The sequence below is a fragment of the Podarcis raffonei genome, chromosome 10 (assembly GCF_027172205.1).
Source record: "Podarcis raffonei isolate rPodRaf1 chromosome 10, rPodRaf1.pri, whole genome shotgun sequence".
Taxonomy (NCBI): Eukaryota; Metazoa; Chordata; class Lepidosauria; order Squamata; family Lacertidae; genus Podarcis; species Podarcis raffonei.
Genome location: NC_070611.1, coordinates 3,726,282 through 3,742,116, shown reverse-complemented (window position 1 = coordinate 3,742,116; position 15,835 = coordinate 3,726,282). Strand labels below are relative to the sequence as shown.

General features: G+C 42.8%; 1 protein-coding gene across 2 annotated transcripts in view; it reads right to left on the bottom strand.

Moving 5' to 3' along the window:
- STK38L (serine/threonine kinase 38 like) overlaps window positions 1-15,835 on the bottom strand; it is a 44,453-nt gene that overhangs the window by 19,682 nt on the left and 8,936 nt on the right. Inside the window, exons 1-3 of one of the 2 annotated variants that reach the window (XM_053407062.1) lie at window positions 5,112-5,204; window positions 2,298-2,442; window positions 1,190-1,241 (exon numbers count right to left, since the gene is read on the bottom strand). In XM_053407062.1, the coding sequence (XP_053263037.1) occupies window positions 1,190-1,241; window positions 2,298-2,431 (186 nt within the window). In that variant the 5' untranslated portion in view covers window positions 2,432-2,442; window positions 5,112-5,204. Of the gene's footprint in view, window positions 1-1,189; window positions 1,242-2,297; window positions 2,443-5,111; window positions 5,205-15,835 lie in introns of those variants that run through there. The other variant, XM_053407063.1, reaches the window with a different exon arrangement.

Below are 15,835 nucleotides of genomic sequence, written 5' to 3'. Positions count from 1 at the left end.
ACTTAGACCTTGGAGAGCTGCTGCTACTGAAAGTATTGAGGTAGATAGACCAATGGTCTGCTTTTGTGTAACACAACTTTATAGGCCCACGCACGGCCATTACTTTGAGCCCATCTTCAACAGAAAAATGGTTAATAACTGATATGCAAAATTCAGCATGCTGCCTAATATTAGAAAAGGTGCCAAATAATAGTTTTCATGAGCAAAATAGACAAACATCAGTTGGTAGAGAATGGGACTCTTAATCTCAGGGCCATGAATTCAAGCCCCACATTGGGCAAAAGATTCCTTCATTGCAGAGGGTTGGACTAGATGACCCTTGTGGTCCCTTACAATGCTACTAGGATAGGGTGCCTCTAAAAAACTCAATGTTTTTTATCTTGTATCACTTACAGCCACAAGATGGCACTGTATACCCATTTCTGTCAACGTGAGATTTCCCAACTTTCCCAGTCATCTCTTGTAGCATCAGGGGCACTGGCTCCTGCCCCCCCCAAAAGTTTTAAAGGAGGGTGCTAAGCCCCCTCAATATCCAGTGTTGACGTCACATCGTCACACAACATCGCATGCGGGGTGTCACATCATTGTGTGATATTGGCCCTCTCAATCGCCGGCGCAAGCCTGCGCCAATGTGTGTTATGTTATGAAAAAATTGCAAGGTCAATATAATGGCAAAAACTATTGCAGAATCATCCCCACTCTCGTGGGGGATGGCATGGATTACTAGAGCATGGTGATTCATTAGTAGTTCTACATATAAAAGTGAACCACAGTGACTTGCAGCACAGTATAAACACTAAAATCAATTACAACAAACAAACCAATAAAAACTGTTTGAAAATCTTTGCCAATAAAAGGCAGTCTTGCTGAATCTGCCATGCTAAAAGAGACCACAAGTGTTTGAAACCATTAAAATATCAATACTGGTTCAATTATATGGGATTATCTTCCTCCTTATGGAAAAGGCAGCTCCTTCTACAGAATAACTCTATCCTGTTCCAAATCTAGCAATCCTACTTTCCCACAGTGACAAAGAAGGTGCAGTTATTCCCTCCTACCTGTGTTCTCTTCAGCTTACTCTTGCTTTCTAGGCAACGCGAGTCCAAGACGGACAGCTCAAGTGCATCATTAGCACCAATTCTGAACAGTAAACTGTAAAAGTTTCCAGCTTAAATTACATTCACATTACCTCTTCATCTGCTAAACCTTCCTCCTCCATGGCCACTTCTAGTTTCTTCTGCCTAGGTTGGTAGAAAAAAAGGGTGTGTGTATATATTATAAAATGAAAAGCCTGTATTTTACTCTACTAGAGTGACTTCACTCCTCAAATCATATCAGTAGGAAGAAGTGGAACACAGAAATGTCGAGTACAGAATACAAGTTTATTTTAAGCTGCCACTGTTCACCCAATGCCCTTCCTCATCTTTCCCCAACTTGGCACCCAGCAGATGTTGGACTACAACTACCACCCTCTCTGACCATTCACCAAGCTGGCTGCAACTGATGGGAGCTTGGGTCCAACATCAACTGGAGGACAACAGGTTGGGGAAGTCTGGGTGACATACATAGTTCCAGAGGACCACTCACACACTCATTTGCCTGCTTGGGTCCCTTTTCCCTGGCAGGTGAGGAGAGGAGCAAAATCCCTGAAGTGAACTGTCCAGCCTCCTGGTTGCTAATCCCGACACAAGAGAATAGAAGGACACAAGATCACATAAGAACCATCTTCTCTCATCTTACATGTCTCCACCTTCTCCTCTCTTCAACATATCTTGCAAAGTATTGCATAACATGTTTATTCACTGACTTGGTGTAAGAAAACAATATCCAACTAAAAATAAAAAGGTACATTTTGCTGAACAACTAGATAAAAAGCAGAGCTTCTTTTGAGACCTCAGCTTTTCCAAGGGGTTAATTAACAAGGACATTGATACACAAATATCAACATTGTAAACCAGGCTTCCTGAACCTCCAGGTGCTTTGAGACTACAATTCCCATCATCCCTGACCTAGCTAGGGATGATGGGAGTTGTAGGCCAAAAACATCTGGAGGGCCGACGTTGAGGAAGCCTGTAACGTAAACAGAGGCTTTTTTGCAGAACAGCAGCTGAAATGGCACAAGGGAAAGCTGCCGAAACCTTTTTAGCTATTCACACCAAGAAAACAGGTGGTCAGTTAAAAGTTATTTGTTAGCCAGATTTCTGTACATGTTTTGAGGGGGAATAACAGACACCTCCCCAAACATCTACTACACAAAGAAAACTAGAAAAGTGTAGAAAAAATCTAGCACCCAGTACCTGGTTTCTCTTTCTTCATGCTGTAAAATTAGGTTGCTATAAAAGTTCTCCAGTGTGAGCTTGGCCACTGTCACTCTCTCCCGGGTGTGGTTGCTCATGGGAAAGGAAGTTGGAGTCCCTGCAGTCATTGCCATAGTAACATGTACTGAAACAGAGTGCATAAAATAATAATTACTCCGCAGAAGAAAATTCATTTCCCCTCACCAAAAAATAGAAACTCATGATGAGGAACACAGAGTCCCTTACAGCATTAACTCTGCATGGGCTGCTTTAGTACTGTGGGATGTTCCACTAAGTCACTCAGGAATCTCCTTTTGGTACAGCAGATTGATACTGCGATTTCCAGCCTGTGCCCCACACAGTATGAACCTGTAAACACCCGCCCCCCAAACCAAAGACCCGGAACCCAATGAAACAGGAAGAGGAAAGCAGATCTGAATGTATATAATGAAGTTACATTGAAATCACTGCCAGGCCAACCACCACTGAAGATGTCAAAGAAAATGAAGAAGTCACACGCTTCAGTGAAATGGGCTAGAAAGGGACCTGTCTGAGCTCTCCACACCTTTGCTGCTGGCCCCCACAAAGCTAGTACAGTGGTACCTCGGGTTACATACGCTTCAGGTTACAGACTCTGCTAACCCAGAAATGGTACCTCGGGTTAAGAACTTTGCTTCAGGATGAGAACAGAAATGGTGCTCCGGCGGCACGGCGGCAGTGGGAGGTCCCATTAGCTAAAGTGGTGCTTCAGGTTAAGAACAGTTTCAGGTTAAGAAAGGACCTCCGGAACGAATTAAGTACTTAACCCGAGGTACCACTGTACTGTAAAGGCTTATATTTTTTAAACTAGTGGTTTTTCAGGTTTATTGTCAAGAAGAGAACAATTAAACATCATTAAAAAATTTACACCAGCATACACACACACACACACACACACACACATTTATATGTCCAGCTCTCTGAAAACAACCATGGTGCATCCAATCCAATTTAAGTCACCCATGAGTTTGGCAGTTGTGAGAATTATGACATATGTACACAAGACAACAAGAGTTTCAGTAGTTCAATCCTCTTAGTTTTGCTACCATCAGAAACATGCTGCCAGTGTTCACTTAGTTCCAGAATGTTACCCTCTCACACAGTCATTACCATCGCATATGTTTGGAAATCACAATCCCTTTCAAAAGCGATGTGATAATTATTTCTAGTCAAAATTATAGTTCACGCTTTCTGTCTGCTGCCTAAACATCTAGAGTAAGGTAAAGGTAAAGGGACCCCTGACCATTAGGTCCAGTCGTGGCCGACTCTGGGGTTGCGGCGCTCATCTCGCTTTATTGGCCGAGGGAGCCGGCGTACAGCTTCCGGGTCATGTGGCCAGCAGGACTAAGCCGCTTCTGGTGAACCAGAGCAGCGCACGGAAACGCCGTTTACCCTCCCGCTGGAGTGGTACCTAGTTATCTACTTGCACTTTGACGTGCTTTCGAACTGCTAGGTTGGCAGGAGCTGGGACCGAGCAATGGGAGCTCACCCCGTCACGGGAATTCGAACCTCCGACCTTCTGATCGGCAAGTCCTAGGCTCTGTGGTTTAACCCACGGTGCCACCCGCATCCCTTAACATCTAGAGTAGTGTTTCTCAAACTTGGGTCACCAGCTGTTGTTGGACTACAACTCCCATCATCCCTAGCTAGCAGGGCCAGTGGTCAAGGCTGATGGAAATTGTAGTCCAAAAACAGCTTGAGACCCAAGTTTGAGAAACACTGGAGTAATTTTTCTGTAGCATAAAGTGATCGAATTGGAGGTGGAGTAAAAAAAATAAAAATACTCTGCACAGTCTGTTTCCCTGTGATTCCTGTACTTACTAATACAGTGGTACCTTGGGTTACAGACACTTCAGGTTACAGACTCCACTAACCCAGAAATAGTACCTGGGGTTAAGAACTTTGCTTCAGGATGAGAACAGAAATTGCACAGTGGCGGCACGGCAGCCCCATTAGCTAAAGTGGTACCTCAGGTTAAGAAGAGTTTCAGGTTAAGAATGGACCTCCGGAACAAATTAAGTTCTTAACCCAAGGTACCACTGTACAGACACCACCAGACAGAGTACACCCAATATGTTGGGTTTTATTAAGCCTGGAAAGAGCAGATAACATTTCTGGTACTAAACAGCCAAGCTATAAATAGGGTGGGCGATTCTATCTCTAAAGAAAGAAAATTACAGAAGAAAGTGTACACTAGTGCCTTATATTATACGAAGGGTATAATGATGTCACCCACCACCAGCTCACCATGTTGCGCTGCTCCCCTTCTCCACCCTGCCAGACACAAAGCACTGCCACCTTTCCTCTCCTGTCCCCCTGGTGATGTTCTCGGACTGGCAGGCGCCACAATGGCTGGGTAATGTAATGGATAGCCTGCTGGGACGCTGATCCAAGATCCAGATTCAATTATCTGGTAAGCTCACTGAGTGTTCTTAGGCAAGCCATTATGTCAAAATAACTTAACATTGTTGTTTGTAAGTGTAAAATCCAGGTCAAGGGGAGGAAATCCATGTATGACATCTCAGACTTTGGAAGAAGGATGAAATAATATTATTCAGTTCATTTGTATACCACCCTTCATATGAAAACCACGGAGCTGTTTACAATACTAAAACAATAAAACAAATAAAATTACAGATACATATAGCAATAAGGTGTGTTGCATTTTTCAACTGTCAAATTCCAAAAATGAGGGGTGCTAAAAAGTTACAATGAGCCCAAAAGCATTTTGGCACCCAGTACAGATCACAGAGAATTGGTGTGATGTGGCTTCACTGTGGCATCTGGAATTCTCTCTGCAGTATTTTGCACCAGCGACATCTTCCGAACCACTATCAAGGGTAGCCTCGTGAAGAGCACATTACGGTAGTCCAACCTTGAGGTTACAAGAGCATGGATCACAACTGGCAAGCTGTCCCAGTCTAGGAGAGGGAAATGTGTCTCCATTACAGTCATACCTCGGGATAAATGTGCTTCAAGTTAAGTATTTTCGGGTTGCGCTCTGTGGCAACCTGGAAGTAACGGAGCGTGTTACTTCCGGGTTTTGCTGCGCGCACATGCGCAGACGGTCAAAATGACATCATGCGCAGAAGCGGCAAAACACGACCCACGCATGCGGGTTGCGTTCGTTTCAGGATGCGAACAGGGCTCCGGAACGGATCCCGTTCGCATCCCGAGGTACCACTGTATCAGTGTTGGATCATGGAGAACCTCCAAGCTATGCAACTGCTCTTTCAAGGGATATGCAACTTCATCTAGAACATACCATTCCATAGACACAGGAACTGCTCACTAAAGTGATGCCAAATGTAATGAATAAATCACCTGCCCCATGTCTTTGCCCAGTAGCTAACATCTGTGGCTGGAACGAAGAGAACAACGGCTATGATGCTGCCCTTACATTCCAGGAGACCAGCCCAAGCCCTGCTACAGCACATGCAGAGAGCACATAGACTATAGGCATAAGATAGAGACTTAGGTTCTCTTCCTGGCATCTCTATGGGCAGCTCTAGTAAAGGCCAAATGTTGAGATACTTGAAAGTGTCAACAGTTCACTGATCTGATCCTATATAAGTGAGGTTATTGCACTCCCCGTTTCCCTAAAAAACCCTGAAATTCTGCACCCAGGTAACACAAAATCTGCACCAAAATGTTGGATTCTGCAACTTGTATAAATTAAGCAAATTGTTTCCTTTCTTTTACTTAATTTATGTTGCAAACATACTATTAATTCTGGTTTTGCTGGTGGTGGAGGGCACCAAAGCAACCTATGGAAGAATTCTTCTATTCATTTTCAAACACAGTTAACTTTGCAACCCTAAAGGCAGAAGCTTGCCTTCTCAAAACAGAACAGAGTTTTTTGGGAGATTGAACTTCACATTTAGGAAGTGGTAGATGCCACCCTTTTGGGGGGGGCAGCCCCGCAGCAAAAAATAAAATAAAATAAATAATAAAATGCTGCGGATGAATCAGGGGGTCTACAGGGTAGCATGACACCAAAGACATGTCTTTTGCTACCGCTCTACCCTGCCAAACATCTGATTCACCCAACATCAAAAAAAACCCAGAACACCAAATTCCTGCTGGGTGAATTGGGGGTCTGGAGGGTAGCACAGCAGCAAAAGAGACAGGTCTTTTGCTGCCCCTGTGCCTGGCACACCAGGTGACTGCAGCCAGGCAGCTGGAGATGCAAGGCCCCTAGGGGGGAGCCTGCACATCTTCATCCACTTGCAAAAGGCCAGTCGCAAAGTGTGACTGACACCCAGCTAATTTTAAACACTGCACACTAATAACAAAAAATAATTTCTGTTCTGGAAACTATAGCCTCTTTTGCCAAAGTTTTTCGTTCAGCCCTGAATTCCAACAGAAGCCCTTCCATCATGGAGATTAATACTGAAGCTGGGAAAGTATAAAGAATGATGTGGAAATAGCCACAAAGCATAATGTAACAGCAGTATTTATGTACTCTGAACAGCCCATTATCAAACAGCTAAACCTATAATGCGTGGGTAGGGAGGAGCAGGGTTGGATTTCGAAAAAGAAAGGTAATGGTAGGAGCTCAAGGCAGGCTGTAAGTACCCAAAGCTTGATGTGAAGAACAGAGACCCGAAGAGGAGCAAATTCTGTGCTTTCTAAGGAGAGGCCAGCATTGCAAAGTATACTACGGATAATTATGTTCAATTCGGTATTATATTCTGCTATAAAAGGTGGAGAGATTTACTCAGAACAAGATTACAGCTTTATGTCCCTTTCATTTTAACAGAAATCTCAATCCCTAATCTTAAAAGTTTTCTATTGTAAATCAGTAAGACAAAAGCGTTCAAAGTCCAGTTAAAAGAATTTAGAAGGGAGAAACCATCTCAGAGTAGTTAATGTTTTAACGCTGGAGAGAATCTCATGGGATTTACTTCAGAGCAGGCATATATAAGATTCTACAGCAAATTGTGAGAATCTAAAATGTGTTTTTACAATTTTCAGTTTGAAAAACCTGCAGTCACCAGTATAATTGGATAAAATCCTAAAATTAGAACCAGAAATGCACCAAAATAAGGATAACTCTCCTGATCACAATCATTCCTATTTTTAAAAAAGAATGGCACGCAAATGTTTTGGAAATTTAAAGTAATTCTGCTTTGCTCTGAGGACTGGCCAGAATGATGGCTCTAAAACTAAAAGCAGACACAGTCACCTAACTCAACTGGGCCCAAATAACAGAAGTCAAGAACAGTCTCTGGAAATGTAAGAAAATATGCCACCACTATTCACAGTACAAGAATGAACTAGTAGATTGTCTTGTCAGCTGATTCAGTGGTTTTAAACCAGGGTGCCATGGCACTGCGAGGTGCCTTGAATGATGGCCGGGGTGCTGTGGGAAACACTGGCCTCTGTCCCTCTTTCCTCCCCCCCTCCTCTGATGCCCTCTTGCGTCTCTGCCTCCCACAGGCTTATGCAGCCCTGACTACAAGCTACCCAGGCGAATTGTGTCTCTGGGGCTGGCCAGGGGGTGCTGGTTGCCAGGAGCTGAGGTGGCCTCAGAGTAAGCAAGCAAGTGGGCAAGGGAGCCCAGCCAGCTAGTGTGCCAGCCTTTGCTGTTGGGAATGGACATACAAGTCTCAGGCCCCTGTGGGACGCGGGTGGCGCTGTGGTCTAAACCACTGAGCCTCTTGGACTTGCAGATCAGAAGGTAGGCAGTTCGAATCCCCACGGGGAGGATGCTCTGTCCCAGCTCCTGCCAACCTAGTAGTTCAAAAGCACACCCGTGCAAGTAGATAAATAGGTACCGCTGTAGTCAGGGACCAGACAATTTCCAGCACTTTCCTGAGATTTCAGGGGAGAACAACAACTATTCAACCTGTTGAAACCTGTAATGTAAATCCACTCAGGCAGTACCGTGCTCTGGGGTCAATACCAGCTTGCTATATTTAGGAGCAATGTCTGGATACCATTCTTAACAAATTCTTAACACATTGGCAGTAGGGAGAAAGAGATTGCTTCAAGAGACTCAAGCATTTCAGGATAGCATCCTCCTTCCAGAAGTAACAGCATGGCTGCACGTTACACTGACTAGGCAATAGCTCTGCTTGTTCAGAATCCCAAATAGCTCTCCTCACAATATGCAAAGGAAGCTGGAGAAGTTGCCACTCTCCCCAATATGTTGCTTTTTAAGGGAAGTGCATGGAAAAATGATGAGCAGAGAAAGGCAGTCAGCAGCTCCGCCTTCAACATGTATGATTCCCTTTGCTTCTAGTTTCCTCTGCCTGTTAGCAAGGGAGCCTTGAAATTATACAGTCAGAGTTCTCATTTGGAGAGTGAAATGTGGAGGCAGCGTCTAATGAGTGAGATAAGGCCAATGTCTGGACAGCTGGGAGAATGGAAAAGAGGTTTGACTAACAAGACATGAGTTTCCTCCAAAGTGAAAAGCAGGATATATCTGAACAATCACAGCTTAATCTTTAGTCTTCCAGGCTGCTTAATCACTAAAAGGGCTAAAAGAGAACTTGGGGAGAAATAATACTTTAGACAATGCTTTTTTAAAATAAAAAAACAAACAAACCAGTGTGAGAGCAAAGATTTAAATTTTTTAAAATGCAAAGGTAAAATGATATAAACTTCATGGCCATAAACTGAACTGCATCATGGCCTTCCCCAATCTGGTGTCTTCAATATGTTCTTGTCTATAACTTCCATCAGCCACAGCCGTATCACTTCAGACTGTTGTAGTAGCGGTGGGATGGGGGGGGGGGAGAGAAAAAACACTTTTTAAATCAAATACTCCCCTAAGTAGGGAAACTAATGCAGCAGGGGGAGAGCTGGTTAGAATCCTCTTCTCCCTGAATACTATTTTTTTATTTGCAGGGAGTTTTTCATATTGCAGAGCACTCCAAAATAAAATGTTCCCCAATCATCATCAATCTTTATTATGTTCCAGACAAGTCACAGTCTCTCAGAGTATAGCCCCTTACCTAACCAACCTAAGGCCAGAGCTCTTATTATGTAATAAAAATAATTATTTGAAGACTAAAACAAGCTAGCTTTGTTATATATTTGGCAGGAGTATGATATATGACAATAAATGTTAACTCAGTCACAATAATCTACCAGCACTCCACTAACATATTAGCGAGTCTCTCACAATATAGAATCAATGTTATAGTCCAGCGAACACTAGTTTGCAGGTGCTTCGGATACAGTTTTATTTTAGACTTCTGTGGTAGCATGAACAAGTGTTACATGGGCTCTTGAGCACCAGATTTTCAATGAACAACTTGGCATCTGGACCTGTTTACACCATCATGTTACAAAATTTTAACTGAGGATTATTATCCAAAAATAATAAACAAAGCTTGGCTTTGTTTGTGGGCAGAGACTCTAGCATTTTTTCCAGTCACATCCTCTGCCCATCATTTCAGATTACTGTGTCGTGGTTATGAATGGTAAACACTACCTAACTAATGTTTATACAGTCAGTTTGTCAGCATTAAAAAAAGTGTTGCCGATTCATCCACTCTTTATCATAGAATCATAGAATCTTTTGCTTCAGTTTAGCCTCACACCATTGTTGTGTGAAATGCCAATGGATGGGGTGTGTTAAGTGATTGTAATCCAGTTTTCTTTTAAGCAGATCTACTCTTGTAGAACTGACCCTTCTATCTCTGTACCTTCTATCCTACCCTGGTACCTTGGATTACGAACTTAATCCGTTCCAGAAGTCTGTTCTTAAACCAAAGCGTTCTTAAACCAAGGCGTGCTTTCCTAGAGTAGTGGGAACTCAATTTACAAATGGAACACACTCAACAGGAAGAGAAACATGTTCTTATTCCAAGGCAAAGTTCATAAACCAAAACACCTACTTCTGGGTTTGCAGCGTTCTTAATTCAAGTTGTTCATAAACTAAGCTGCTCTTAAACAAAGGTTCCACTGTACTTTAAATGAAAAGGACAAGATAAAAATATTTAAAATAAAAAATCAGAAGGTACTATTTTCCTTTTAAAAGCCAACAGCCAGTCAGTCTTTGTGTAAATCAAAAAGAAACTTGCAAAAGAGAAATGCAGAGGTCCCCTTATTCTTCTTCTTTGACAAAGTAAACATTACATACTCAGGGCACTATCATGGGCAGAAGAGAATGGCAGATGAAAACCAAATGTGTGCAGGTATAGCAACTGTACATGAGCAGTGAGCCATAACAAGAGTGCTATGATTCTACGTCTGACTTCATCTCATAAGTGAGGTGCTTTGCTGACAACATTATCAATACCCTTGAATACAAGGAAACTGCACCCAAGCAACAAGTTCAGTTGTTCCAGACAGAAGCTTTGTCATCTATCCAAGACAAATATGGAATTTTTTCGGAACAGCCTACTAGTGTGCAATATCTTGGCTGTTTTATGTTTTATGACTAAAGGGCAGGAAAAACGTCCCTTAAAATAACCTCTCCAGTAAATAGCCAGTCCTGCTTTTGCTGCCAAAAGAAACTGAAAGCCCATGGGAATAATAATAACCAAGAGAAGTTTGCATAGTCTGAGTGAGAGGGAACAGACTAAAGTTAGGAAGGGCCATGGAAGAAAAAAACAACCACAGAACTTGGTCATTAAAGTCCTAAATTGCTAGACTTCCTGCAAATGACTTGTGGGTATAGACTCTGAATTAAATACCAGAAAACACTTCTTAAGAGTGAAAGACCAAAGCTCAGTGACAGAACACAAACTTTGTATGAAAAAGATCCCAAGTTCAAACCCTGCTGTATTCTGCAGTACCATTGTCAGTCAGTACAGAGACAATATTGAGCTAGAGAGACCAATAGCCTGAGTATAAGCCAGTTTCTTATATTCTAAACTGCTGAACCAAGAAGCCACTCCATATGTTGGATCAGCTTGCTATCAGCTATTACATAATCAACAACCATACCATCATCATTGTGTCTGGGGAGGAAAAGAAAAGACTGTGTGTGTTAATAACCTGGACTGTATTTTTCACCCTATAGGACACACTTTTCCCCCTCCAAAAATGAAGGGGAAATGTGTGTGAGTCCTATGGGGCGAAGCCTATGGGGCTTCACTGAAGCCTGGAGAGCGAGGGGGGTCAGTGTGCACCAACCCCTCTCACTCTCCAGGCTTCAGGAAGCTATCCGCAAGCCTTGGGAGCCCGCGGGAGTTCCCACCGGGCTCCCAAGGCTTGTGGACAGCAGCCTGCAGCCCAAAGCCTGGGGCGCGCTGAGCAGCTTGGTGCAGAGCCAAATGGAGGCTTGATTTCAAGTCTCCAGCACCCTCAGGAATAAAATTGCCTTGAACGACTGCAAAAACGTTCTTCACCTTTCTCAACACACCTCCTGAAAGGTAATGCTGCAGGGCTTGCAAGTGTTATACTGCTGCACTGCAGGGATTTCCTACCGATAGGAGTTCCCATTTAAGTTGTTGGTGCAAGTCATGGCAAATACATTGCTGCCTCCGATGAACAGCAGGTGGAAAATATTCTCCATGAACTTAAAATTGCAATCCCCAAAGTGGCCGAAAGGGGTGGAACTAACCCCCCTCCTCTTCCTCATGGTTCACACAGAAAGAGAAAAAGAAAAGCTCTGCAGCAGAGTCTCTTCATTCGCACCATGGGTCTTAGGCCTTCATACAGCATAAACTCTTGGCTAGTAGTTGTTCAATTTAAACCAAACAGTTAGCCATCAGGCTTATTATGACTAACTCATGAGGGAGAGGTTATGGGGCAGAAAGATCTTCCCCCGCCTCAGCCTCCCTTCTGTTCCTTGGTGTGCTAAGGTAATGCTCTCTACAGCTTCCCCTATCCCAGCCGCAGATAGCTGGATGCACCTTGAACAGTTTGCTATGTTAAAAGTTGAATTTCTCTGTTCTTGTTCTTCTCTCCCATTGAGAGTTTTTTGCGCAGTGCAATCAACCCTCAAGCACACTACTATGTTCTTACTTCCTCATTCAACATCTTGTATAAGCACCATTTGTTCTCAACTATGGTTATAGTGCCACCCATTGTAAAAGAATTTCATTAAACGCTAAAGATTTAGGCAATTTTGATACAAGAGACGCACCAAAAGAAAAACAGCAAAACTTCTACACTGCTTTTAAAGGACAAGTGGTTAGGTGACCAAACCTATGTCCCAGGATCTTCCTCAGTAAGGGGTGTGACCATATTGATTGCAAAAAAATGCCATAAGGAGAGTTATCAATATAATTCATAAGGCCTGTATCTCTAACTCCCCTACCACTTTAATTTCTTTAGACGCCTTCAAGGCATTTGATTGCATTGAATGGAATTATCTTTAAAAGCTTTTATTAAGCATGGGGTTTGGAAATAGATTTTTGCACTTGACTGAACAAATCTACTCTGAATCTGCTGCTTGTATCACTATCAATGGTTGTGACTCCGTCCACTTTAAGATTAATCGGGGAATCAAACAAGGATGCCCTCTGTGGCGATCGAGGCCCTAGCCTCCAATCTCAGATCCCACCCTGAGATTGAAGGAATCCAAATTCAAGGGGCAGAATATAAGCTAAATTTTTTCATTGATGACTTACTGCTTATGCTACAAAATCCTTAAAAAAGCCCTCCCAAATCTGTAAGAAGCCCTTAACAGGTTTTCAGAGGCAGCAGGATTGAAAATTAACTACAGCAAATCATTTCATCAATATCTCAGCATTAATGGTTGCGCTCTCATTCTGGTTTTAAAGTCGTGCATGGAGGATTTAGAAATTTACGGGTGGTCACAACTATGGAGCCAAATCAGCTCCATCATATGAACATTGGACATCTCTGTAGGAAAATCAAAGCGGTCCTGGAAGCACCTAAACTTAAGCTGGCTAGATCGTATAGCAGCCATAAAGATGTCCATACCCCCCAAAGTCCTGTTCTTGTTTCAGACTTTACCTGTACTTATCCCCCCTTCCCATTTGGCTCACTAGCAACATCTACACAATAATTTTATTACTGGAGAAGGAGAAGCAGGGTGACTTTATATTGTCCCAGGACCAATGGAGGTCTCAAGGTCCCGTGTCTTAGGCTATACTTAAAGCAAATGGTGCGCATTATCAATGGCTCAGTCTCAGTTCCCTGTGTTAGAAATGAACTGGTACCCTTCAAGCCTTGGCCTGTCTTAACCCCCCCCCAGGCATGCACGGCAAAAACAGAAAATCCATTTTTACAATTAGCATTTAAAGTGTGGTGCAGGTGGCAAATTCACTTGGCCCCTCTGTCGTCATCCTTAATGCCCAGTCTGGAACATATACCATTCTGTTTTAATGACAAATACCTCCAGTATCGATGTTGGGAACAAAATAGAACATATAGGATCCAAGATATTCTGCCTAATGGCCGTCCTATCTCAATAACTTATTTAAAGGAAAAACTAAAATATACCCCACACAACTGGCTCCAAGTAACTCAGGTCCATTCTTTTGCCTTTGCATCACTCCCTGACTCTCTATGACTCTCTCTTTGCCTTAACACAACCTCAACTCACAAGGCCATGGCTTCCAATATATACAGAAATTTACTTAGCATAGAATCAGCCTCTTCTCAGGGGCTACGATTAGTATGGGAGAGTGATCTGGATCTCTGGATAGAGGAACAAGTATGGGAAGCAATGTGGTCTAAACCCCCACTTAAAACAATTTCTGTAAGAATACAGGAAGCCAGACTGAACAGTATTAAGATGACATTGGACTCCACTCCGCCTATCCAGAATTGGCAAGCGGTACTCTAATTTATGCTATTGGGGTTGTGGTCACATTGGAACATTGGGATTGCTGCATAGTTCAGAGATTCTGGACCCAAATGTTTGAAACTATCTCCACCATCACCCCTTGGATACTGTCCCCAGCCCTGGTGCTCCTATCCTTGGAGCCTGGTACCAACTCACCCATCATGCACATGTTTATGCTACCTGCTGCACCCAGAATGTCAGTGGCTTCCCACTGGAAATCCAACTCATCTCCTTACAGAGAGGAGGGGCTAGCAAAACTATGGGACACAGCACTGTCAGAACACCTGACACATAAACAAAGAGTCTTTAATGGTTCATCAAAAATAACCACTTTTATTAAACTTGGTATACGTTTTTCTCCTATGTTAACTCACCCACACAGCCCACTAAACCCCCTGCTCCACACAGAAATATGTGGAAAGGCCTTATCAAGAACTAATTTGACTCACCCTTTCTTCTTATATGTGATAAATATATGCAGCATTGCATTCTCAGGTGTCTTCCAGTTTTTCCCTCCCCTCCATATTCTCATTTTTCTATTTGTATTTTTACATTCATTATTCTTACTGCATTTCCATGTGCTTATGTCAATAACCATTCTGTATGAAAAATGATGATGTTGATTATGATGATAATGATAATGATGTTTCTTATTGAATGGGGCGGGGGCGACAAGCCAGCCTCTCCACATTCCATGGTTTCATCAGGTAGTTCTTTGGGTCCTAAGCAGTTTCAAGCATGGCTTCCAGAAAAATCTAGTTCTGGACATTCTGGTGGTGATGAGGTGCTTGTAACTCAAGACTCCATCGTCCCTTCTCCCATCCTTAGCTACTGATTGCTTCTACTGTAAAGCAAAGGTTGCTGACAATGTTGTATACTCCTAGTACCTTGTTCTGCAATTGATGCTGACAGATCTCAGTCTTTGGCCAGGTGTAATGACAAACTACCCTATCAAAGTACAAGAGCAAAATGGCAGAAGGCCCTTGCCTAGGAAGTGATGAGCTGGTGAAACCATCAATGAACCACACTGAAACTCTCACTTCAGCACAAATCTTCAGTTGAACACATCTGGAGGCAGGTGCTGAGGATATGCAACTGAAGCAAAATAAAGAAACTCTAATTCAGAAAATCATTTTCTGCTTTGAGTACATATTCAAAGAAAGAGCTTTATCTGTTTTCACAGGAAATCTATGCTAGACCTGCTCTCTGCCCCAACCCACCAATACAAAAAGGAAGAAGGGCCTTTGGTTGCAGACACCTGATAGAGAGGCTGGTTGGTATTTGGTAACCAGCGGATAACATGCAGGGATGAACACACCTAATTTCCACCAATAAATTCAAGACACTTCACACATGATAACTTCCTACTCAAACATCCATTGCCATACTGGAACACACACATATGGCTGAAAAGCTCTAATCTTCCATGGTTGCCGAATGTACATCTGCATTTTTAAAATGTGGCGCAGTGCATGGAGAACTCGACTACTTTTTACACTGGAATGCTGTGCCTGTAACATTATTATTGTAAAAGAAGGCCTGCTTCTTCGCCCACTTACCCTGGGTCATGGCATGGGGGAGTTTTATTTCGTAAGCTGCCAGGGGTGGGGTCCTGCTGGGGTTATATAAGGTAGGATAATAATTGAAGAATAATAAATAACCCAGCTATTGTTATTGTCAACTGGCTCTTTAAACACAATTCCAGATACATATTCCCAATGGTTTTTAAGTGATCTGAAGCTTTATGTCCTGAAATAAAAGTTTTGCTTACATTCACGAT